Genomic DNA, 25,274 nt, shown 5'->3' with positions numbered 1-25,274 from the left:
CTTGGAGAACCCAGCTCTTAGAAGAACTTGCCCGTGGTCTCAGCAATCCCAGGATTATCAGATGAGCTTTCCGTTTCCCAGCCATGACCCTCCTCATCAAGAGACACCGGGCGATCCAGAGAATCGAACCTCTTCCCCTGAAGCTTTGCCCTAGTGTACTGGATACCCAGCCTCAAAGCCAACGCGCCGAACCCCCAAAGAAGCCCTCCGATCGGCGCTGCGACAAAGGCGCCGAAGCAGCCCCAGTCACCGGTAAACAGACCCTGTTGGAGCAGCATCAGCTCTGCACCGGACTTGACATCGCCGTAGTAGACCGTTCCGAACAGGAATACGGTAAAGAGACCTCCAAGCCCACCAACAACCACCTCAAAGCCACGCCACCAGTAGCAGGCATCCGAGAGGCCAAGGATAAGCACAGGAATGGTTGCGGCAGAGACCAGATCCGAGATGAGGTAAATTTGCAGGATAGACGGCGCTCGAATAGCGATCACCACAACGGGTATCATGGTGAGCACCACACCAGCTCGAATCCACCAGATGCTGAGCTTATTGCGGAAAAGGTCGGTCGACGCGGAGGTAACCATGGCCGACTGGAAGGAGTCGAATGCAGCCGTGCTGAGCGTGACGGACATGACAAGTACGATGCCGACAACCCAGCTGGGCAGCTGTTGGAGCAGGGCGAAGAATGCGACTGAGCCGTCAACCGGGTTGTCCGGGGGGCCGGGCCAGACGCCAGACCAGGCGGCAATCAGGCCGGTCGAGCCAACGAGGGTGACAATGATAATGATAGCGACGACCGCGGCGGAGATGCCGAGCCAGAGGTCACGGTCGGTTTTGGAAGCAAAGGTACGGAGCCAGAATTGAGACTGGTGAAGTGTAAGCGTCGTCAGTTAAATATAGTCCCGTTACGAGTCTTATGATGGAGTCGTGGCACTAACCAGGAAGAAGTCGTTCGTCAAGATGGCAACTGGCAGGATGTACAGGAGTTGCCAGCCAAGGAGGTTCCCTTTGGTAAGCCCGGATGACTCGATCAAGCCTGTGTCGATTTTGGTCTCAACGCCGATGGTGATGGTGGCGATGATGATGAGACCGAGCACCATAGCTCCCTGGATGTTGTCGGTGAAGAAGGAGATCTTGAACCCTCCAAGAGCTGGTAACGTCTCTGTCAGTGGTAGAGTTGAGGCATGTGAGTGAGTAACCTCATCACGTACAGGTGTAGATAGTGGTAACCAGACACTCGACAATCAAGACAGGCAGTCCATCAAGGCCGGTGAGCAGATTGACAACTTGACCAATAGCCGACAACTCAGAGACCATGTACAGGAAAAGAGTGACAAGCGTCATGAAGCTGAGATATAAGGCAGTGATTGTTCCATAACGCTGTCTGGTCCACTCGGTGAGCACAAATCCCTGAGGACATTTGCGTCGGATTATGGGGCCCAGTGTTGCGAACGCCAGCAGCGGCAGGCCAGAGGCTAAGGCATAGACAACCACTCCTTGAACGCCAGCCAGAGTCCCAAGCTGTGGATAGGCGAAGAGGATACCGGACCCGAGAGCTGCGGAGGTTAGTATGGCAAATTGAGCGCCAAGGTTCCAAGGGGAGTGGGGAGCAGATCGGAGCGGCAGCACGTTTCTCACGCAAGCATTAACTTGATCGAGTCCGACGGTACAATCTCAGCTTCGTATCCACAAGACTTTGGTTCTCCTCCCAGCCGGGCTAACCCGCCAGTTGTCCGCCCCCAAGTTCGCGCGGACGATGACGACGGTTAAGGGAGGTTGGAACCAAAGAACCTGTTTCAACTCCGCGCCCGTAGTGAGCCGCAACCTCGCCCCTCGCGACCCTCTGCCAACAACGTACTTTGGCGCTGCCACTGTAGAAAGCAGAAAGCTAGATCACGCAGTAGGCATGGGAAGCGAAGGGGTGGAGTGTCGATGAGGTCGGGGTACGAACCTGTTTGTCAGCCCACAATGGGAAGTGGGAACTCTTTCTTGCTACTCGATCTCGCCGTCAAACGCCGCACATTTGGGAGCAATTCGTCTCATCCAATGATGCGGAAGCTGAAGTTTGTTGCCTTGCTGATCATCGTCGCCACCGCCCTGATCTTGCATGTCCGCCCTGGATGATGGGGACGTCCGTATTTGTAGTTTCACTCACCAGAGGCAATGAAGTTCAGGGCGAGCGGCAGAGCTAATAACCAACCAGTTAGCAGTCATCCACGTTTGTCGTTAAGGGGGGTTGGGGTCAGGCAGAGAGGGCAGTCTGGTCCATTGCTCAGTCAACTCAGTCAACATAACAAGGAGCAGTTGTCGTCGCCTTCTTCGCCGTCATCCCCGACTTGTTGGGTGAATGCCTAACCCGTCTGAGTCCGGTTGCCAGCTAAGAACTCGCCCTTAGACTGGTTCCTGAACCTCCAGGCCACACCCGTGCCCACAATGCTGTATCAACGGTTAGCTGCCGGCTGGACAGATCGCTATACGGGCTGTGGGCGGGTTGATCTAACAGGAAAGCGCCATAAGTTGAGTAAATAAGGGCGTTAGACGCCGGAAATGATGGCTGCCCCATGGTAACGGTTGATATAGTGTTGTGGGTATAATGCAGGCCTTATTGCTGATGAAGAACTCGAGATTCTGTCAGACAGGACACTCTAGCTAAGTCGTTCAGCGAACTGTCTCAGCTGTCCGTGTGTCTGGCTATGTGATAAAACTGTCAACTTAAACCTTCAGCATCCTTCCGAAATGCCCTCTCTGCTGGATGTGGGAGCTAGCTACCTTTTTGTACTTTATCACAAGCCCCTGTTCGCCCTCCGGATGACTTTCCAGCAGCGAATTTTGCATTGCAAGCCAATAGACTTTGCTCAGCCGACCAGTCCCCAGCCGCTAAAGCCTGGCCCAGGCGCGCCCACAGCCGTGGGAGCGTGGGGGTGTGGATTGCCAGCGGCTGCTGTCAAACACAAAAAAATCCACTCGCCAGTCCATCTTCAAGCCAAAAGCAACGACGATTTGTTGATGCCAAGCTTCTACGAATCCAAGTGCTTGGGGCGATGCTGCTTGCATCGGGAAGCCAAGAATCCCCCACAGCGCTGAGCTTGTTGGTAGGGAGTGGCTGCAAAGCTTGTGCCCAACAGAAATCCCACGCTGGCATCTCTCATCGTAAAGTTCGCTCGTCACTTCGCTCGTCACTTCGTTCCTCGTTCCGAACGGAGGGTTTGCGTGGAACTCAGCTTAGTTGGCTCCCGTCCCCTAACGCTAACATTAACCCTAACACACCCTCCCTCGACCCAACGCAAACCCTAGGAGCGCGCCCTACGGTTTACCTACAGCGAAAAGTTTGTTCTGTTTTCGTTCCTCCCTCTAACCAACTAAGTACTCCCCAAACCATCTAAATGCCCCACTGCATACGCCAAGCACGCCAAGCTGCCAACATTTGACTTTTTTTTTAAAAAAAAAACAGTGCAAGTTTCACGAAAACTGAAAGCCATTCCACAAAAGGGCGCATGTTGGTCGATTTTGGAAGTTGTAATTACGGGTGTTTGCTTCTTCACTTCCGTCCCGACGCAAACCAGCCCTTAACGAACCAGTCGCACTCACAAGCATCTGCTATGTCAAGTTTAGCTAACAAGATCCCATTTCAATTCAATCCTCATGCCTCTCCCGGCTGAGATAACATCTTCTGGAGCAAAGCGAAGCCACCCGAAAGCTGCTAGATACAACCTCGTTCCACGACTCCATCCGCCCGCGTGTTATCCACAAATTAGTGAGGCCACCTAGTTCCAGATCCTGGAAACAATAGAGAGGATTTCCGTGATGGGACACTTTCTTCCTGGCGTCCAATTGTGCCATGACATTGATCAAAGATAAAAGTAAAAAAAAAAAAATGTGAAACCCATAAGCCGACATATCCTCGGGGAGAAAAAACAACACCTCAAATCAATGAGTTTGGGGAGAACTGTCTGTTGGCCATCTGAACGCGGGAAAGCAAAGATGAGACCACTGAACTCCACACGAGGCGTTGGACCTAATCCCTCTTCGCATCATCTGTTGCGGGTCTGTATTTGACAGCGACCAACCAAACAGGTTGCGAAGAACGATGGCCATTCTGAAAACAACGACAGAATCAGACCGCCATCGCTGCATTAATTTGGTCATGCCTCTAAAAATGAGAAGAAGCATACCAAACCAAGGTGTGCCAATGGTGAGTCTTGACCGTCATGATAAGGAGAACCCGAGGAAACAAGAACGAAAGCAGAAACCGTCAAATCAAATAATCATGATGACTAACTCTGACAGTTGATGATGGAGGTGCGGAAACGAGCCGATAGCCCACGGGAACTTAGGCGTAGCGGCGCTCGCGATGCTCACGGCTTCGAGTTGGAGTGTCAGGGACCTGCTGCGGAGTGGCTGCCTCCTGCTGGACAACAGACGGCGTCTGAGTGTAATAGGTGACGCCCGTGATGGGATCCTGGAAGGTAGTAATGTTCGGCCAGTAGCCACCCACGAATGAGTAGGGGTTGAGTGGAACTGCCATAGCAGGAGTTGAGGCAGGAATGCCGCCGAGACCGATAAGGGACTTGCCATCGGCACCAAGGGCAATGGGGCTGGCCGCATGGTACACCAACGGCGTGGTGGTAGCAACAACGGGCTCCTCGAAAGCGCGAGTCTGCGAAGCAGGGAGGGGGGTGTTGAAGTTGGTGTTGTCACTAATCTCCGCAAGAGGAGACTTGGGGAGGGTGGCTGACTTAGGAGTCTTTGGGGTAACAGACACCTTGGTGAACGCCTGCGACTTGACACGGCGCGGAGTACCTGCGTGCTTGAAGACCTTCCTCTCGACGTTGATAGGGAAGCCACGCATCATCTTGCCATTCTAGCACCAAGAAGTCAGCATGATCTGAGTCAGTCGATCTCTTGCAACTGTGCAACTTACAAACTTGGCAATGGCAATATCCGGAGTATCCGCACGAGCGAACTCAACAAAGGCAAAGACGGTCGAAATGATGCCTGCGAGGGCTCTGTCAGCCTGACGTTTGTTGGTTGTCTGTGAAGAGCAACAAACCATCTTGCTTGCGCTTGATGAGGTCAACGTTGAGAATTTCACCAACTGCAGAGAAGAGCTCAATGATCTCTTCCTTGTCGACATCGAAGGGCAAACGGCCAATGAAGATGGAACGACGATCGACGTCATACTTGCGAAGGAATTCTTCATCCGCATCAGCGCGCGAAACAATGTTCTTCTTCTTCAGGTCGAAGGCGTCAATGCAGTATTCGTCGTTCTCGCGAACCGCCTGCGGAAAGAGTCAGCACCGGTAACATGACAGATAGGTTTGAATGTCTTACCATGTTGAGATCCCGCTTTGGGTCAAAGTTTGCAAACTCGACCAAGATCGCGCATCCCGGAAGCTTCAGGGCCTCTTGGATCTGGGCGCTGAGCATCTTGCACTCGCTGAGCTCGCCATAAGGCTCCATGATCGCTCTAGCTTCCTCGGTAGTAATGCTGTTGCCCTTGCGGCTGTACACGAGGAAAGTGCCTGCAGGAGATTACACTATGAGCGTTCTGCGTCTGGAAGAACGAAGGATTTATAAAGTTCAACTTACGGTTGGCCTTGACCATCTCAGTACGGCACGGACGACCACAGATAAGAGCGCCCTTGCCCTCCCTCATGGCGAGCTGGGCATCCTCATCCTTCTATTTATTTTATTAGCGATGTCTAGGATTATCTGCATGACGCGAAGCGACACTTACTGTGTACTGGCAAAAGGCGAACGGCATGCGGTTGGCATCGCGACGAATCTTAACAAAGACAGTGCCGTACTTGCTGAACTCGCGAACAATGCCGACTTCGAGGGTGCGATCGTCCTTGGATTCAGGAAGACTAAAAACAATGATAATTAGATGCACGCCACACACATCGTGGAAAACTCACGATACTTACTTGGCAACAAAGACGCAAGCACTGGGAGGATAGATGCCCTGGACATCAACCCCGCCAATCTGGTGGCGCGAAGCGCTCCGGTTGGGAGTGTTGCGGCTGGGAGTGTTGCGGATAGGACCATTGCCATCCATGCCAGAGGATACCGCGGTGTTACCGTTGTCAGTCGCCACTGCCTTCACTAGGTGATGATCCCGCGAGGCCCCCATCATGACGAGGGCAGCCTGAGCTTTGATGAAGGGGTCGTGAGCCTCATCAGCATCGACCTTGCGAGCAGGCTTGGTGGGCGAGCCCATGAAGACATCGCTAGGCTTTCCGACCTGGAAAGGAGAAGAGGACCTGCACAGAAGTGCGAATGAGTGCCGAGCCAGATGATTCATCAGCGACATATCACACTTACTCGGTCGTCTCCTTGACAGAGCCGCCAGAAGAGGCAGTGCACGAGAGGGTGAAACGGCCAAACTCCTGGGTGATGGATGAAAAACTTCATCGTGTTATTCAACAGTACACCAGTGAAATAGAGGCGGATCGAAGAGACTTACCGGACCCTGTTCTGGGCAGGAGAGTTGCTAGCCTGAGACAGACGAGCGCCACCTACAAGTTATTAGCAATTATGATTCCAAGCCGGATAACCAAGACGATGAGTTGACAATTTCATCTATTCTGAATGTGGAGATGGCTTTGAGCAGGCAAACGACGCAAGCGTTGAGGTCCGACTTACCTTCCTCAGAGGCAGAAGACGAGCCGTTGGAAGATCCACCGCTCAGAGAGCGAACACGGCGGTTATTGAACGAGGCGTCGCCGTTCTTGAAGGCCCGGATCATTCCCGACATCGTTGCTAGAAGGGATAGTCAATCGTTCCGAGTCTGGTCAAGAAGATACTCGAAAAAAGGAGAATGCTCTTGTAATGATGATTGGGCCGGAAGAATGCGGGCTGGCTATCTTCTGTTGTTCGTGTGTGAGCTCTGCTCTTGTGCGCTCTACTAATGACGCTCGGGAAAAGGAAAGGAAAGGAAATGTAGAGGTGCAGAGTGATCGTGACGCGAGGACGCGACCGTGAAATGGATACGGATGCGAGGAGTGGGACAAGCGCTAGCTCGCGTCCGACTTTCTGGAAAAGTCAACCCCGATTTGAGGAAACAGGACTGGAAATGGGAGAGGGGACACAAACAGGATTTGCTTCGGATCTTGACACCACAACGAGGAATGTCCTAAAGCTGAATGCCACGAGGAAGTTGGTCTCGGTCGAGGTTCAAGAGAGACGGTAAAGATGAGAGCAGTGAGAGAGGGAGAGAGAATGGAAGAGAAGAGCTGGAGGTAGAACGGTGGTAGAAGAAGAAGGGGAGAGAAGAACAGTGTGCCCTTCTTCGAGGAGGAAGGAGCAGGTGCCCGGAGAAGACTCGAGATGCCTAATGTCCTGATGCCTCAGGCTCTGACATATTCCTCCAAAAAAGCGATCAATTCGGTCTCCAAAAACAATCTTCAGTTGCAGGACTCCTTTGGGAACTGTGAAATCAAGGGATGGGGATTATGACGAGCATGCAGGGCTTGACTCGGGGAACAAGATGATGGCTTGCTCAGGGGAAAGGAAGACAAGGATGTGAGAGGGGGAATTGTGGCCTTGGGAGATTTACTCACTTGGACACTTCTGTCAGGTGAAGTCACAGTAAGACAAGATGTGGTTGATGACCGTGTATAATAGGAAAGTGTGGGAAAGGCGGAAAAAAGTTTAAAAAGATTATATGGTTGGGGATATGATGGAGTTACCATTCCAAGCACAGGCTGATCAATTTGCAAGTAAAGGAGGTTGGAGAAGTGACTGTGTGAGCTGGCGGATCGCGAAGTGCCGGTAAGACCAGAGCGCAGCGGAGCTCATGTTCGGGGTTGCAGCTGGGAGAGGAGGAAGGCTAGAGGAAGGTTGTCAGGTGTTGAGAGTCAGATTTTAGGAACCCTGGCGAGCACACAGAGTCCGTGAGACTAGCAATGGTTGAGAGCCCTGGGTGGTTTGAAATAACACTGGACGTCCTCAAATTCATCTATCTGCTATAAAACTAGACATGTTCGAGAAAGCAACAAAATAGAGACTGGCGCAACAGAATGCATATTTTGGAGACAGGTTGTTTATTTGCCACGTGCTACAAGATTTCTGGAGTTTTTCCATAACCAAGCCTTGCTTGTCCCTAGTAGCGGCTGAACGGACCCAAAGGCGAAACCTGTGTTTGAAAGTAGTAGCTTTGTTATAGAAACATCCCTTTGTGAAAGTAGTGATTGCGGATCAATGCATTGTTCCAAGCATAAATGCTAACTATATTATGAACCAAGATTTTGATCAATGATGTCTTTGAGCGAATCCCACGATACCATTCAGTGTTCTGTGGTTGACGTTGTGCTGGTGTTAACTCTTTCCGCTTTACTTGATATTCTAAGGTGATTGTTAACTTCGGGACCTTAGGTTCCCTGTATTCCATTAGCTGGCAATGATATTGTCCTGAGCACGCACTTATGATAACTAATCTTATGATCTAGCACTCCTTGGTCCCTGTGCACCCCGGTTGTGCAGGATGGACAAGTACATGAGACATTGAAATAGTTTTGTGAACATATTGAGCACAGGTTTCTTTACCTCGAAGCAGGCTGAAAGTCAAGAGGTATCTCTATGATTTAATAGCAGCGTGACATACTACAACTATCGCATTTACATCATTTATCACATCTTGAATGGTTGGGATCACTGAGTGAGTTTTGGCTGTAGCCAGTACATCAGGCAGTGCTGGAGCATCAGGATACCTAATTAGCAAAACCTGCACAGAGGACATCAAGGATCGGAATATTTTGGCCAAGGATATACCGTACGATATGCATATATCTAGACCAGAGCTCACCACATCTCTATACAAATACTGACGCTGAAGATCGGCCACCGGCTGATTCGATATCGTCTGTGCGCACAATGGACCCAATTAATTGAATCCTGAGATATGCTCTATATAATACAGTACTTTGGAGATATATACTTAGGCAGGTACTTAACATCCCGTATCTCTAAACCCCACGACGACATGCATCTGCTTGATCGTACCTAGTATGTTTAGTGAATGATAATGGTGCTCTATGGCTGAACTGCTCAAGTTCACAAGTTCATGAATGTTTAATAACAGACAGCTCTGCCTTGCATCAAGAGGCATGCTAATAGGTACAGGTACAGCTGTACTTTGACATCTGAGCATTGTTTTGGAGAGGTGCCTATGTCAATGCAAAGTGTCCCGGGTGATTTTACCTTGATGGTTCCATCTGAACATAGTTTGCAAGATAGCTGTTCGAACGCTGCATCCATTGCTGGCTCTCTCATCCAAATACAAAAACCCAGGTTCTGCATCTTGAGGATGCAGCGATAGGAAAATGTATGTCTCGAGCATCGATTGAGGCTCTACGGCCCCACCAGTCCATTGCCGAGCGCTGTGGGGCAGCTAACTTTGTCCAACCGCTGATTGTTTGATGACGTCTGGAAAATCCGTCGCAAGATTATCCAGCGAAGCCACGCTGGTGCCGCTGTATGACAGGCTGCAGATCCCACAACACCACAACTGACCAGGCCAATGCCATCAATAATGTGTACATAGACATAAGATAATCTGGCGCTTCTGCCCTTTACTATCGCAACCGCCCAACGACCAGCAGCTGCGCAGTCTAGGCTCAGTCAACTGCCCTCGTCTTCTCCGAAATGCAAGCGACAAGGCCGCTTCTGTTTAAGGGCTTCATTGGCCGCAGCGTCGATGAGCTCAAGAGGCTCTCAAACATAGGTATACATGCCCGGCCGATCTTCAGGGTGTCCGCGGGTAGAGATGCTAACAGAGCCTTTTGTTCACAGCCTTCAAGCTCGAAGGAATTAAAGGTCCCCAGGGTCCTTATCTCCTCCACGACTTCCGCAGCCCAGCAGGTGTCCAAGATTGCAAGGTCATGTCAGACGTTGAGATCGGCGGTTATTCGAACGCAAACCTCGACTGGGTAACATCGCCGTCGCCGACGTCGGGAGCACAACCTCCTTCTCCCCACTCTCCTGGTTATGCGAGATTCCATGGAACCATCTCCACACAACTACCTAAGAATAGGCCAGACATAAAGCGGACCGGCTATGCGGCCTTCAGGACACGCGACAGGCCACCAACAATCTTTGGACGTAGCCTGTGGAATATCGATCCTTATGTCTACCTGGCCCTACGCGTCAAGTCGGATGGCAGGAGCTACTTCGTCAACGTTCAGACCGAGTCTGTTGTTCCAACTGACCTCCACCAACACCGGTTATTCGTCAAGAAACCTGGCGAGTGGGAAACAGTGTTGATCAAATGGAATGATTTTGTACGGACAAACTATGGGCGCGTCGTCGAGCCGCAAACGGAGATCATGCGACAGAAGGTCAAATCTATTGGCGTTGGGTTGACTGACAGAATAGAAGGCCCATTTGAGCTTTGTATCGAGAGGATATGGGCCACAAACGATGAAAGTGAGGCGGATAGTGTGGTAGAGGTGTCGAATAGTAAGGAGGGGGAGCTTAAGACCAAGAAGGGACAGAAAATTTCATGGGGGAGTTAATGATAGAGGCACAGACCTTGAGAGCAATCAGGTGAAGCCAATGTTGGTCTGGTAAGGTGATGAAACAAACATGGCGAGGCACAGAAGCACGCAGATTGCATGACCAAGGCTGTGCCCATCATACAGTGGACTGGCTGTAGACCCTCTCCTTTTCATCATTGGCCTTATGGAAGAATGGATCACGATTGGTATGCAAAGCTTCATGTACATAACTGTTGCCTGTACCATTAAAAATCATACGACTCGCATCATTTGCCCAGATAAGCACAGGGAGCTATAAACATCTTCATTAAATCGTGATATCCTCTGCACCAACTGACATTTCGAGAAATGCATTGCCGAAACCCTAGTCGTAGTCTCAGTACTTATACATGGTCAGATACCTGTAGGTCCAGAAAGACTGTTGCCTATTAGGTGGTATTCACATCTTTGGGCAAGAAAGATTCCACAGGCGTAGAGGAACCTAAAGGTATACCTTTTCCTTGCCCCTATCCCTGATCGAAACCATTAGCACCAGAGCAATAAGATGTGCGAAGGAACGGTGGCAAAGGGGAAAAGCACTTACCACTCTCGCTCTTCGCCTGGTTTGCTCCATTTCACATCATCAATGTCTTTTTCTCCACCCTTCTCCCACTTCCTTATTTGTTCTTCAGTGAAACCAGCGGCACGAAGCCGCTCTGCACCCAATTGCCTCCACTTTTGTCGATCACGGTATACTTCTACTGCTTCGTCCCAGCTGTCGGTTTCATGGACCTCTGGCTGAACATCCGAGGTGGGATCATAGTCGTCCGCAAATCGGCCATCCAGTGCTGCAGGACCCTTGATGGCACCTCTGCCCCGTGTCCGAACCAGAGACTTCGGCGGCGGTGCAGGACCTATGAAATCTTCCAAAGGATCCGAATCATCTGGGTGGGATAATTCAGGGCTCTTTGCTGGGGGCGTGGGCTTGTTATCGACTTGGCGATGACAAATCTTCTCTTCACTTTCTCTATCTTTCGTTGATTTTTCCTGGAAAGAGTTCGAGTATCGTGATCGCTTATACCCAGACTCGCTGCTGATAGGAGAACGATGGCGATAACTGGACTCCCGATGTGATGGAGAGCGTGACCTCTCTTGATAGCTGCGATGGGAGCTCCTCCTGCCACTATTCCTATGCTCCGTTGTTCCTTGAGGATGATGCTTATCATCCTTGTCCCTTTCTGTTTGTTTGTCTCGCTTCTTCCGATGATCCCGGTCATCACAATGACTTCGTTCCCGACTGCATTCTTCGCGCTTCTCTCTGCCTAACCTTCTGGTCTCACTATCCTGCCTGCGACCTTGAAGAATAGAGGATATGTTCCCTAATTGCCGTCTCCTGATGTCTGCATCAGAAAGATCGAGTCTTCGCCGCTTTCTTCCTTCTTGCTGAGTGAGGACATCGAGACGGGCTTGGGCTTCAGCAGCCTCTCTGGCCGAAAGGGCGGCATTGTGAGATTCCGTTTCCTTAATTATGCGTCCTAAGAATCGTGTATTCGGCTTTGCCTTGTGTTGGGGTCTAGAATAGCAGTGTTAACAAATTTAGCTTCCGTAGAAAACTCGGAATCGCCTACTTTGCGGTTCTGAAGGCCTCTAACCCCATGGTAGAATATCTGATGGAGGCTTCCCTCGCTTCCCTCGCCAATATTTCAGCGACAACATCGTCAGTCAGCATTGTGCTCGACTCGCCACCACGAATTCTATCCATAGACATTTACGTGCTGGCTGCGAAGAGGCGAAAGGTACCAGCTGGTACATAAGGCTGTGAAGGTACGGCTCTGAGATTGCGGCTTGTGACCCAAGTACTCGGCGCTCCAATACAGCTAGGGACGTTGCTTCAGCCTAGTGGAGCCCGACCCAAATGCTGAAGGACAGCGACTTCTGTGTGCGCGTCGCGACCTAACCTAGCGCGTCAGTGCGAAAGCGGGGCAGCTGTTCGATCCCGCAGACGATCATTCCCGCTGCTTACCACGAAGGTCCCGAACATGACATCGCTCGCGGTACAGGACAACCCTTGAGGCGCCTGGTTCCAGTTTTGGGAACTCCGGGTATCCATAAACCAGTTTCCAGGGCATTGTTGTATCAGTCAACCTCCGCCCGATTTAGGTACTTAGAAACTCATACGGTGCCTCTCGCGCGAGATGCTTGCTTCGTTCAATTCGACACACAAATGTGCGATTTACAAGCAGCGTAGCAAGTGTATTTGTCCATAACCCCCGCAATTCACCCAAGTACCGTATCATTACATCATGATGCATGTTAACATCGCCCAAACGTCAGTGCTCCACAACACCCGCAGGCCGGGGTAACACGCCAAGCAGATATGTTGTCTGTCACAAGATCACAGGTCTCCTTGGAGGATCATAGCAGCCAACCACTTCTTGGGCAACTTTTAACTATGCCTCTGTTGCACTATTGAACGCAGACAGCTCTCGACATACTGCAGCAGGGGCCTACGGTCAACAGCAGCAACTACAAATTTCCAATCAATGCTGCCTTTGAGAAACACCATCCCGTCACCCGCAACATGGACCGCTTGCAGCTCCAGGTTGAGTCGGTCGGCAACGAGGTGAGCCGGATAAGCGATATCTTGAGAGGGTACCTTGAGCATGGCGTCGTTTCCGATCGCAAAGTACAGCCACCCAGGACAAAAGCAGGACGGGACTTGCTACAACACCTTTTAGGACGTCTCGGTCAAGTGTCTGCCAGCCTAACGGACATCAGCCGGTTGACAGCCAGCTCGTGTCATCTTTCTCCTCCTTCTCCTCCTCCTCCTCAAGCTGTATGCCGTGTTGTAACTCCATTCGTGGCCCATACTGCCGCAGCTCAGCAACTTTCTCCATTGGACGGCCAGGTCGAGAATGAGACAACACCAACAGCCGCTGGCCCGAATGAGGCCAGCAGCGGTCTTCCTTCAGAAGCTTTGGTTACCGGCCAAACAGCAAAGCTAAATCACAACATTCAATACAACCGAACATCTCCTTTTGTGGCCCAGGAATGTGGATTTTCAATATTTCTATCACCAATGCCCCATTGCATCCGACTCAAGGACGGATCTGCCTACTTTCCACCCATCTACTCTCCGGACACTGCTCCTCTTTTCGACTGCACATATCAAGATATCCATGTTCTGAATGAAGAGCTCTTCGAGCTGTACTCCAGCCACTTACTAGTGCAAAATCGAGGCTATTTCAAGCTGCAGGTCCGGAACCTGCCCCCGTTGAACGTCCAACGAATCGCCCGTCCGTCCAGGGACCATGCAACTTCATTCCGTTACAAAATTGATAAGTGCGGCCTCGTAAAGGTTGACACCGGAAAACGGTACAAAGTATATCCCCCAAATTTTCCTCTCCCCTCAAGTGCCAAGACAGTTTGGACGTTGGCCGAGCAAAAAGATCTTTGGAATTCATCGGCAGCAGACCCGCCCAAGGGGAACCAGCCATACATCATTGGGAACCCGCTATTTGACGATATTGAGCTCTCACCAGGGGAAAAGCTACGACGTAGAGGCCGAACCAAGCTCGAGGGTATAAATACTCAGTATGTCTACTTCAACCTGGCCGGCAAAACTATCACCACCATGCATAGGGAAGACGCCCATGTTCGGTCCGAGAATCTCCTAAGGTCTGGCCAGCACAAGTTTTGGTGCTTCGTGAAGCCCACTTTCTCCAGAAAACTTGAGGAAAGAATGGCAGTAGAGTATCCAGAAATGCGCCGTTGTTCACAAGCCGTCAGGCATCTTAGCCGCCACATTCCTCCGGCCAAGTTAGATGAATGGGGAATCGAGTACACATTGGACTATTGTATTCCAGGCCAAGCCATGGTTACGGAGCCCGGTACATATCATCAAGTGCTGAACCTCGGTTCTAACTACGCCCTGGCGATTAACCTCGAATACAGCTCCTCACCAGACATGCCCCCGGATTACCGATTTTGTGACAGACACTGTCCTGACAAGTTTGCCATCTCCGCTGATGATTTCCGCATTTACGATCAAGTGCCAACAAGTGAAAACATGGAACTGGCAAAGGCACCATGTCCAGCTGTGGAAATTGAATCTCATGAGATCATCTCGGGCTCAGAGAATGTTTCTTCCAAAGCAGTACCGCCACCGTCACCTCTCCTGCAATCAGCAACTCCACCGCCTGAACATGGACAACCATCTGGCGGCGGGAAGACCGACTGTCGGACTTCAGCCATTATTATTGAAGATTCATTGCAAGCACCTCCGACCAACTCTGAGTATGCTACCACAGGGCGTGTTCTAGGAGACCATCACTCTCCCGCACTTCCAAACGGTTGTGTAGCATCTACAACTCCCGAGTTACCACCATTTTCCCCACTTCCAGCCCCCAAGGATAATGTTCAATCAGATATCAACCCTAAGGATAACGTGAGCCAGAGTTCAGGATACCCAGGCGATTCCAAGCCCACTGAATTGTCAGATACACAGCCCGTCCCTGGCGAATCCCATCCGTCCGTACTTCTCCCACATCAGCCATCACTTATGGGCGTGCATGCTCGACCAGTTGAATCTAGGTCTCTAATCACCCAATTGTATTCAATCTCTACATCGACTGGTCCTCAGCATGAGGAGACAGAAGTGCCACTTGAACGAGTTTGCCTTTTTAACAGCCATGGTTCATCTGAGCCAGAACTGACGACTGGACAAATAACTCCGATTCAAAATAACAATAGGGTTGTTGGTTCGAAACGGGGATCGGAAGAGTCGGTCTTTCAGGTTACAAAGAAGCCAAAAGCTGATTTATTCACACGAGTCGAATGCACGGCCTTGAGGGGTCCCTTTGAACATCTCTCTATGTTAATCAGAGATCGCGTGTCTTCTACGAACGCAAGTCTCACCCCAGACAGAATATCTAACAAGCTGGCATTTGATCGACTTTCTTATCTCATACGAGAGTGGAGGCGATATTGCACTTCTACACCGGTCATCCAGGGAGGGCTAAACCTGATCAAGTCTGTTGAGGAGACTGCGCAAGAATACCCAGAGCTACATACATTTCTCTCGCGACTCTTCAAACTGAAGCTGTCAGAGATTGTCGACCGGCTCACTACAGCAGGAGCCTCTGAATGCTCCTCTCCAGCGATTATTGATGGTTTATTATGTCGGTTGCGATGGGATGATACCAAGAGACACGTGTTGCATGATTTTGTTCGCGAGGGTAAATGCTGGAGGACTATATGCGGACACTATGATGGCCTTCTTTCCCTCATGCCTTCGAACACCGACTGCTTTGAACTTGCTCTGTTCAAGGATCAGGTTTCACGGTTCCATGCCAGCTTAGATACAGAACTTGTCCGCAGGATGTGCGCTGTGGGAAGCACACTTCAAAGGGCGATATGGGACTGCCTTGAGCTCCCAGAATTTGTGTTCGAGACGACAGCTACAGCTTGGCTCTCGATCGAACAAATATCTCCCTTTCTCGTTCCATTCCGCCTTATCCGGTCCAATCATTATAATGAACAGAGGTGGCATCGTTGGCCGAAACCACCTAGTTGGCCTGCAACTTGGCCGGTTGATCCGACGATTGTTTTTCCTAACGATCAACCGTGCGAGCTTTGTACAGCGAGCAAGACTTGCCGCTGTATAGGGTACAAAATCCCCCGAATCCCGCGCATCTCAGATGATAAGTCAAAGGCCCCAGGCATACGTTCTGTGGGACCTCATCGAGCTAACGACATTCTGGGCGAACTTGTTGGAGAACTGATGCCTGTGGGGACCCAAGCAGCGCAGTGGACCATGGAACTCTGCCGGCCAGATTTGAATCACCAGGCCGTCGCTGAGATCTATCCCCGGTTTATGGGCAACTGGGTACGCAAAGTACGCCACGAAAGTGTTAAACCGTCCGCCACGTTCAGGCCCATGAAGATCTCCGGTCGGTGGCGGATGATGCTTGTAGCGCTCAGGGACATTCAAGATGGGGAAGAGATCACAGCGAAGTTCGGGAAGGGCTTTTTGAAGGAGCAGCCTTATGATGTTGTTGAAGGCTTGCAGTAGCAATATTACCCACAGATACTTTTCATCTATGTACATGTCCTGAAGAGTAATAGAAACAAAGGTATTCAATCAAGAAGAGAAGAGTACACCCAACTTGGCATGAGGTTCTAGGCTAAAATGTCGAAATTGAAATTACAGGTACCTATAATACGCTTGGTTCGTTTGTCAGCACACGTCTTCCAAGATGCAGGGTGCGCCAACCACATCACAACTCTACCAGAAAGTAACCGCTTTCAAAGTAAACATTGGTCTCAATTAAAGACAATCAATTTATTGGCTAATCTTCATGCTAGTTTTCTATCCAAGCTCGTCGATTCTTCCCATACGAGAAAACTGCGAGGTAATATCTAAGACTGACCAGGGCCCCTGTTTTCAGTCTCGTGCCACCAATCAAGCAAATGGTGAATTATACGTAGTGTACTGTAAGTACGGGTACGCATCCAAGGCAGGGCGAAAGCCGCCAAGAACTGTCGGATCAGGTTAGGCACTCCACAGGCCACACAGGCTGCAGTATGCGCTGACGAAGTTGATCCTTGCAGTTGTCTCGTGTGCCAAACGAGCCTCATCACATGCCTTTGGTGTCAACTTCATCCTCGCAGCAACCATCGACAGTCGAGGCGCTCTTTCAGTATCGAACTCTCCTGGCAATAATATGGCTGATTCAGAACAAAAGGCCGATGTTCGTGCAACTGCACCAGTTGCACCCGTTACCTTTTTCAAGAAGCGCGGTGATAAGAACAAAGCAAACCTACGAAAGCGAAAGTCGACACCTCCACCCCCCAGCGACAGCGATGACTCGGATTTTTCGTCTTCCGAAGATGAAACAGGTCAGCGGGTCAAGAGAAGAAAACGCAACACTGGAGTGATAGTTGCATCTTCCAAGGACCATGCAGTGACCGAGCGCGACGATTTCCCCACCACCGTTTACGAGGCCGACCGTGAGGTTTCTCTCGACACAACCAAACGCGATGCCACCAAGCATAGCAATTGGTATGACGAGGACACAGATCCAATTCTTTCTGCAAAGAATCTCCTCGGTTCTACGAGAGCAATGCAAAACAAGCGGCAGCAACATCCTGAGGAGACCAAGACCTCTGGGCCTCAGCGGACAGTTGGGCCAGTCAAGGCTCCAACAAACATACGCACCATCACCATCACAGACATGGCACCAGATGTTTGCAAGGACTACAAGCAAACAGGATTTTGCGGATTCGGTGACACATGCAAGTTTCTCCACGCCCGCGAAGACTATGCCTACGGGTGGCAGCTTGATAAGGAATGGGAGAACGTGACCAAGGGTAAAAAGGTTCTCGGGGGTACGATTGTGGCTAGCGTAGATCGTAAAACGGGAGGTACAGCCAATGAAGATGGAAGAGACGAGGATGAGGAAGAAGCAAGACTGCTGGAGAGCATACCCTTTGCTTGCTTCATATGCAAGGGTCCTTATCAATCACCTATTGTGACACGATGCGGACATTACTTTTGCGAGGAGTGTGCGTTAAGGAGGTACCGGAAGGACCCCAGTTGCGCTGCGTGTGGTGCTGGCACAAATGGAGTTTTCAATGCAGCCAAAAGGTTGCAAAAACTGTTAGAGAAGAAGAGAGAGCGAGAGAAACGTAAGAGGCAAGAAGCAAGAGAAGCGGGAGAGGAGGTTAGTGATGAAGAGGAAGACGAAGATTAACTAGTTCACTAAATTACCAATAAGCCATTGGTCGACTTCATTATCATCGTGTTGTGCTTATGCAGGCATACAGGACACCTCTCTGCACTCATATCGCTCCGAACGTGAACCCGCCGCCAGATGGATCCAAGCAGCATCTTATTGCCCTCGGATCCAAATGTAACTTCAGAAACGTTCAGGATTGCCACTACACTCCCATCGTAAAGTCATGTTCAATGCCAGGGGTAACACTGGCCATAAACTGGAGAATACTGTTAGCGCCAAGCGACCTTTGCAGCAAGGAAAGGGGCTATGAGTATACTAACCTTCAAAAACACAACCAGGTACTGATCCACGCGAATAGCCACGTCTTGATCTGCAACATCGTGCTGCACTTCCTCCCAATCGTCGCTGTTGTCGCCGGCTGCATCTCGATTGCTGATATCAAGGCTCTCGATCTGGTTCTCTAAACCCTGAGCGCTGTCGGAGGGAAGTCCGGCTTTTTGGCGCTCTCTCCGGAGCTTGAGAGCAGCGTCAGCTCGATCAAGAAGCGTCTTCATAACGGATGCGTGCCTGCACGGGTGTATGCTGGCCATCTTGACACTGTTGGCAAAGAAAGGGAAGTCCTCCAATGTGACTGTCTTGTCCTTATAATCTCCCACGATATCGTCCATCATGAGATGCGGTGGCAGCGGTTGCCCATTCGGAAGATATCCAGACATGTACATCCGCGGTGTCTTGTACCACGGTGAGTACACGATGTAGAGGTTGTAGGTTCGCCGTCCGCTTCAAATCGCATTTGGTCAGCCCAGAGGATAGAACAGTGGTGGAGGTGTTGGGCGGATTCCTCACCTGCTCTTGCCGTCTCCATCGGCATCTTTAATGATTGCCTCATTGTCGTCCTCATCTTCCATATCGGGAATATCATCTTCCTCCTCAACAATTTCTCTGTCGCCGACATTTCCCGCATCGTCCACTGTCCTTACCTCCTTGACCTTGAGCGGCTGTGAGCTTGTCAGGCCGCCGGTTCGCAGCCAGCCATCATCGTCTGCGTTTTTGCCACCTTCCACCACAGCTTCTTCATGTCCTGCATCGCCTGCAAAATCTTCATTCAAACGACGATGGCAGGGTACATGGCGCGTCACCAAGTACTGTTTGCCGGGGGGGAGATAGCTGACACGTTTGCTCGGTGTCTCGGCATCTGCCCAGGACCAAGAAGGGAACTTATAAACCAGGTAATCTCCTGCCGCAAGGAACTCCTCGGGTGTGATTTCGCCAGTCTTCCGAAATGTGGAGGTGTGGCTGGCAGGTGTGTACCTGTCGCGCAGGCTATTGACAGTTGAGTAGATGATGTTCATGGCGAATCTGCTATCTCCGTCGTTCAGAGAAAAGGGGTGGGGTTCGGCTGCTTGGACAAAGAAGGGAGGAGGCGCCTATGTAAGCCCTTAATGAAGAGGTGGAAGTTTAGATACGCGCTGGGTCAGCTGAGGATTAAAATATCTTCGACGGTAATCACTTTGTAAGTGTGAGAAAACGATGATCCTGGCCGAAGATGAAGGTAGGAAGTGTTGGTTGAACAAAGCCCAGCTGATCAATGACAGCCTGCCCTGACCCCGTGACGATAACGCTGTGCAGCACGAGCCTTGTTGATTACAGATGGTGCCTTGTATGTAAGTACAGAGTATGATTACGTGCGCTGCGTATTATACAAACACTAAAGTACTTGGACTCTTATCCGTATTTGTCGGACCTTGTAATACCAACCATGTTATGCCTGGTGGGTTCCATCTCCATGGCCCCACCTTATTTCGCTCCAGAAGGCTAGGCTCCACCATTTATGGGGTCCGAACCAATCTCCTGGCCCGATGGAACGCGAAGCCTGGTTGGCTCATCTCTTCACTGCCCCCAGGATGACGCTGGCGACAGCGAGGATATCTCACAAACTTCAGGGACTTGCACACTTCCAAGAGGTGACTTGGTTGGCCGTTCTCTTACAACAATCCCTCGTCCCAGTGGTGTCAACAGCTGCTTGCCTTTGGCAACTACTGTGCCGCCTTGTTCAGTCTGCTCTAGTGAACTTGGCACCACCAGCAGGGTGTTTCCAGCTTATCCATGACCTTTGCTATTGCTCATCCGTAGCAGCAGCATTGGACTCTCTTAACCGTGCCCTATCACGAAATCCTGAAATACCGCGGTCACACTGGAGATACTGCCCATCATGGCTACGACGCGCAGCCTTGATCATGCAAAGTTCGTTCTATCTCACGCTTCTTTCGCCAGCAATTGCTCCTCATCACAGCTAAAGCAGCACCTGCTGACAAACTTCACAGGGCCGAAGCGGAACTGGCCATCAACATCAAGAAGGCCACCAGCCCAGAAGAGACTGCCCCAAAGCGCAAACATGTGCGGAGTTGCATCGTGTACACATGGGACCACAAATCTTCTTTGTCCTTCTGGGCTGGGCTCAAGGTCCAGCCCATTCTTGCCGACGAGGTCCAGACATTTAAGGCCTTAATTACAATTCACAAGGTTCTTCAGGAGGGCCATCCGGTGACACTGAGAGAGGCAATGGCAAACCGAGGATGGATTGACAGTCTGAGCCGCGGGATGATGGGAGAGGGTGTCCGTGGCTATGGCCCCTTGATCAGGGAATACGTGCATTTCCTGCTGGCAAAACTGTCGTTCCATAAGCAACACCCAGAATTTAACGGCACGTTCGAGTACGAGGAGTACATCAGCTTAAAAGCCATTCACGACCCAAATGAAGGCTACGAAACCATCACCGACTTGATGACCCTTCAAGACAAGATTGACCAGTTTCAGAAGCTGATCTTTTCCCATTTTCGCCACATCGGAAACAATGAATGCAGAATATCTGCTCTTGTACCTCTTGTTGCAGAAAGCTACGGCATTTATAAATTTATTACCAGCATGCTTCGGGCAATGCATTCATGTAGGTCCCTGTTCCCTTTTTGTATGAAGGTTTTTTTTTGCTGACCCTCTTCAGCGACAGGAGATAATGAGGCCTTAGAGCCGCTCCGACAGAGATATGATGCCCAGCATTATCGTCTTGTCAAGTTCTACTACGAGTGTTCAAATCTTCGATATCTCACAAGCCTCATCACCATCCCGAAGCTTCCACCCGATCCTCCGAACTTGCTCGCGGAGGAAGACACTGCCCCAGCCCTTCCAGCGCGACCTAAGCCAGAACCAGAGAAGCAGCCAACACCTCCTCCGGCACCAAAAGCTGAAGAGCCAGACGAAATTTCCGAGTTCTGGAAGAACGAAATTGACCGGCAGAATCGGGAATTTGAGGAACAGCAACGCGCCCTTGAAGCCCAACAGCAGGCAGCGCTTCTCGCGCAGCAGGAGGCGCAACGTCGGGCTCAGTTGGAGTTTGAGGAGCAACAGCGGCGCTTGCTCGAGCAACAGCAACGGGAGCAAGAAGCCCTGTTGGCTCAGCAGGCCCAGTGGCAGACTCAGGGGAGGATTGCAGAACTTGAACAGGAAAACCTGAAAGCTCGTGCCCAATATGAACGGGACCAACTGATGCTCCAGCAGTATGATCAACGAGTCAAAGCTTTAGAAGGCGAGCTTCAACAACTACAGACCAACTATGGGCAGCAACTTGCGAACAAAGACGATCAGATCCGAGCTCTGCAGGAGCAAGTCAATACCTGGCGAACCAAGTATGAAGCTTTGGCGAAATTATACTCGCAGCTTCGCCACGAGCATCTCGACTTGCTCCAGAAGTTCAAAGCTGTTCAGCTCAAAGCAGCTTCTGCACAGGAGGCAATTGAAAAGCGTGAAAAGCTGGAGCGCGAGATCAAGACCAAGAACCTTGAGCTGGCCGATATGATCAGGGAGAGAGATCGTGCACTACATGAGAAGGACAGACTCCAGGGGGCCAACAAAGATGAGGTTGAAAAGTTGAAACGAGAGCTCCGGATGGCCCTTGATCGTGCTGACAACCTGGAGAGGAGCAAGGGAGCAGAGCTCTCTAGCATGCTTGCTAAGTACAACCGTGAGGTTGCTGATCTCGAAGAAGCGCTCCGCGCCAAAACACGTGCCCTCGAGGAAGCCCAGGCTAAGCTTAGAGAAGGCAACTCGGAGCTGGAGGCTCTCCTCCGGGAGAAAGAAGAGGAACTTGAAGTGTACAAGGCCGGCATGGACCAAACTTTGTTGGAGCTGAATGAACTCAAGAATAATCAGAACACCACTGATCAAGCGATCGACAGCCAGATCGACGCTTTGATTCTCGCACAGCTGGACAAGATCAATGAGATCATCGACTCCGTCCTCCAAGCAGGTGTACAGCGTGTTGACGATGCGATTTACGAACTTGATTCCACCATGCAAGCTGGCAATCAGAACGCGTCGCCTTCATACGTTCTCTCTCAGATCGAAAAGGCGTCAGCCAGTGCGACTGAGTTTGCCACATCCTTCAATGGTTTTATCGCCGACGGACCAAATAGCACCCATGCGGACCTGATCAAGAATGTCAACGTCTTTGCTGGTGCCATCGCGGATGTTTGCAGCAACACTAAAGGTCTTGTCCGCCTCGCCACTGATGAGAAGAAGAGCGACGCTTTGATCAGTGGCGCTCGCCAGTCTGCCCTCGCGACAGTCAAATTTTTCCGCAGCTTGCTGAGCTTCCGTCTGGATGGAATGGACCCATTACAGAAGACGGATGTTGTGATTAATTGTAACCACGACGTGAACTTAAATCTTCAGAAGCTCAGCAATCTTGTAGAAACATTTGCTCCTGGCTTTGGCAAACTTGCAAATAAGGGTGACCTGGGCGAGATTGTTGATCAGGAGCTCAGCAAGGCTGCTGATGCTATTGAGGCCGCTGTCGCTCGTCTTACGAAGCTCAAGAACAAGCCCCGTGAAAATTACACGACATATGAACTCCGTGTTCACGATTCTATTCTTGACGCCGCTATGGCGATCACCACAGCCATTGCAAGACTCATCAAAGCTGCCACCATTACACAACAAGAAATCGTACAAGCCGGTCGCGGCTCATCATCTCGGACAGCATTCTACAAGAAAAACAATAGATGGACAGAAGGTCTTATCTCCGCGGCAAAGGCCGTTGCGTCCTCAACAAATACACTCATTGAGACCGCCGATGGAGTACTGTCGAACCGCAACAGCCTTGAACAGCTGATTGTGGCATCTAATGATGTAGCTGCCTCAACTGCTCAACTTGTCGCCGCCAGTCGCGTAAAGGCTGGTTTCATGAGCAAAAGTCAGGAGGATCTGGAACAGGCCAGCAAGGCTGTCGGTGCTGCTTGCCGTGCATTGGTTCGTCAGGTGCAGGATATGATCAAGGATCGTAATGCAGAGGAGGAGAAGATTGATTACTCGAAACTGAGCGCACACGAATTCAAGGTTCGCGAGATGGAGCAGCAGGTGAGTGGCAGACATTTATCATGTGCATGTCTTTGGCGTGTTTACTGACTACCTATCTTCGTTCCTCTACAGGTCGAAATACTTAAGCTGGAGAACGCTCTTGCGGCTGCCCGTCACAGACTTGGAGAGATGCGCAAGATATCATACCAGGAGGAGTAGGAAAATCAATCATTTTGGAACAAAGGTTCACAAAACACCGTCAACATTAGCACCATCAAGATGTTTCCCCTCAAATTAATCTCTACCATTTATCAATTCTGTCTGTTCAGCGGTCAGCCAGATGGATAAGTGCAGGTCACCCTGCTTTGTTAGTACAAGGGCAACGAGTAGTATTGGGTAGTGAAAGGTTTACCTCTTGCTTGATAAAGCTAGTTAGTGCCCCATGAAAGCCATTACGGTCTTGATGAACTCGGACTACGGGTAAATGTTTCTCGTTCTGCGACGCTTGACAATCAAATTAGGTATAGACACTGTGCGCACAGTTACGCGGCAAGGGTAGCTTCCATTGCAAGCCAGGGTCACATACAACATCCTTGTGGACAGATCTTATTCCTTGCTTCTTGAAAGCAGCCCTGTGGTTGCACCAGCTGATAGAGAGCCATCTCTGACCCTGCCTCCATCCCACTACAATAACTGCGATAGGAGGGGTGTGATTGACCTCTGATCCATTGCCCTATGTTGGGATTCCATGGATTATCTTCTACATATTCCTTAGGAATACCACAGAGGCAAATCCTTTCTATTGCCTTCGGTATCAGCATGACTGGTAGCAGTTATCCCTGCAACAGAAAATGGGAGAAATTAATCCTCAACCATTTTCTCTAAAGAACTCAAGTAAAGTATCAAGTGCGTTATGGTACGTTTTCGCCGCTTGTTCAACTAATAAGATACCAGTTCGCTCAAATGGGTCCTGACAGTCCTCAAAAAACGCCCCACTATATGTTAGTCTTTTAGTGTCATGTACTGCTATCAAGGAGTTGACCACTGAATAATCGTGGTAATCGTACCTGTGTTGGGGGCGGTGAAAAGGCGAGATTCAGGCACAACCACAGCTGGATGATCGAAGAATGAAGCTGGATCTGATTACAGAACTTTTTCCGACATATCCCCAAACCGAACTTCCCTTCCACTGTCAAGGGTGAAAGTTTCATGCACAGACATATCTGAAGCATTGCTGGTGGCGACGCCTTTGGAGCTGGCATATTGACTGAAAGGGACATGAATCAATGTGGACGTTTCCAATTGTGATCCAGCTTTCACCATCGAGCATATTGGGTGACTCTTTGGCATATCTTTGTTGTGTATTCACGCATATGACATTGTTGGTGAGCCCTGAGAGCTTGCTGATGATCGGCACTAGGTAGATCATTGGAAGGCCGTCGTTCAAACACATCATGAACAGACCAAGCCCATTCATCGGTTGAACAGAGTTTTGTATGCTCCGAGCTGCAATGCGCTGAATCTTGTGCGTGCCATCCTCAAGCCTTACCAGTTCCCAGCCGAGTGTTGCAAGATAACTTTCTCAGACTATGATTCCCAAATGCTCAATACCATCTGGATCTAGTCCTGTAGAAGACGTTGTTGTTTGACAAATGCTCTCGAATCACCGAGTACATTGCACACATGAAATCCTACTCCTTATGGAAGG

The 25,274-nt window shown here is 50.4% G+C and overlaps 7 protein-coding genes across 7 annotated transcripts; 3 read left to right on the top strand and 4 right to left on the bottom strand.

The window, feature by feature from the left end:
- Positions 1 to 17: 17 nt before the first annotated feature.
- On the bottom strand, positions 18 to 2,563 carry CTHT_0011960 (uncharacterized protein; the record flags this gene model as incomplete). Its single annotated transcript, XM_006691651.1, has 7 exons — positions 18 to 866; positions 939 to 1,150; positions 1,212 to 1,556; positions 1,859 to 1,951; positions 2,156 to 2,188; positions 2,357 to 2,436; positions 2,502 to 2,563. 7 exons carry the CDS (start codon positions 2,561 to 2,563, stop codon positions 18 to 20), a joined length of 1,674 nt encoding a protein of 557 aa, XP_006691714.1.
- Positions 2,564 to 4,330: 1,767 nt separating this feature from the next.
- On the bottom strand, positions 4,331 to 6,757 carry CTHT_0011950 (uncharacterized protein; the record flags this gene model as incomplete). The annotated part of the gene is made up of 10 exons (XM_006691650.1): positions 4,331 to 4,861; positions 4,922 to 4,995; positions 5,051 to 5,279; positions 5,332 to 5,522; positions 5,590 to 5,680; positions 5,738 to 5,867; positions 5,928 to 6,263; positions 6,325 to 6,408; positions 6,467 to 6,518; positions 6,646 to 6,757. The coding sequence occupies 10 exons, from the start codon at positions 6,755 to 6,757 to the stop codon at positions 4,331 to 4,333; spliced, it is 1,830 nt and encodes a 609-aa protein (XP_006691713.1).
- Positions 6,758 to 9,645: 2,888 nt separating this feature from the next.
- Positions 9,646 to 10,514, top strand: CTHT_0011940 (putative complex I protein; the record flags this gene model as incomplete). Its single annotated transcript, XM_006691649.1, has 2 exons — positions 9,646 to 9,724; positions 9,793 to 10,514. The coding sequence occupies 2 exons, from the start codon at positions 9,646 to 9,648 to the stop codon at positions 10,512 to 10,514; spliced, it is 801 nt and encodes a 266-aa protein (XP_006691712.1).
- A 463-nt stretch (positions 10,515 to 10,977) lies between these two features.
- On the bottom strand, positions 10,978 to 12,204 carry CTHT_0011930 (uncharacterized protein; the record flags this gene model as incomplete). Its single annotated transcript, XM_006691648.1, has 3 exons — positions 10,978 to 11,008; positions 11,080 to 12,048; positions 12,128 to 12,204. 3 exons carry the CDS (start codon positions 12,202 to 12,204, stop codon positions 10,978 to 10,980), a joined length of 1,077 nt encoding a protein of 358 aa, XP_006691711.1.
- A 4,996-nt stretch (positions 12,205 to 17,200) lies between these two features.
- Positions 17,201 to 18,229, top strand: CTHT_0011920 (putative pre-mRNA splicing protein; the record flags this gene model as incomplete). Its single annotated transcript, XM_006691647.1, has 1 exon — positions 17,201 to 18,229. One exon carries the CDS (start codon positions 17,201 to 17,203, stop codon positions 18,227 to 18,229), a length of 1,029 nt encoding a protein of 342 aa, XP_006691710.1.
- A 187-nt stretch (positions 18,230 to 18,416) lies between these two features.
- Positions 18,417 to 19,566, bottom strand: CTHT_0011910 (putative autophagy protein; the record flags this gene model as incomplete). Its single annotated transcript, XM_006691646.1, has 3 exons — positions 18,417 to 18,470; positions 18,535 to 18,994; positions 19,061 to 19,566. 3 exons carry the CDS (start codon positions 19,564 to 19,566, stop codon positions 18,417 to 18,419), a joined length of 1,020 nt encoding a protein of 339 aa, XP_006691709.1.
- Positions 19,567 to 20,426: 860 nt separating this feature from the next.
- CTHT_0011900 (uncharacterized protein) lies at positions 20,427 to 23,785 on the top strand (the record flags this gene model as incomplete). Its single annotated transcript, XM_006691645.1, has 4 exons — positions 20,427 to 20,458; positions 20,539 to 21,161; positions 21,216 to 23,626; positions 23,699 to 23,785. The coding sequence occupies 4 exons, from the start codon at positions 20,427 to 20,429 to the stop codon at positions 23,783 to 23,785; spliced, it is 3,153 nt and encodes a 1,050-aa protein (XP_006691708.1).
- Positions 23,786 to 25,274: the final 1,489 nt, after the last annotated feature.

This window comes from Thermochaetoides thermophila (genome assembly GCF_000221225.1).
Source record: "Thermochaetoides thermophila DSM 1495 unplaced genomic scaffold scf7180000011814, whole genome shotgun sequence".
Classification (NCBI taxonomy): Eukaryota; Fungi; Ascomycota; class Sordariomycetes; order Sordariales; family Chaetomiaceae; genus Thermochaetoides; species Thermochaetoides thermophila.
Note: the sequence above shows the minus strand (reverse complement) of the source record. Positions and strands in the feature narration are given on the sequence as shown.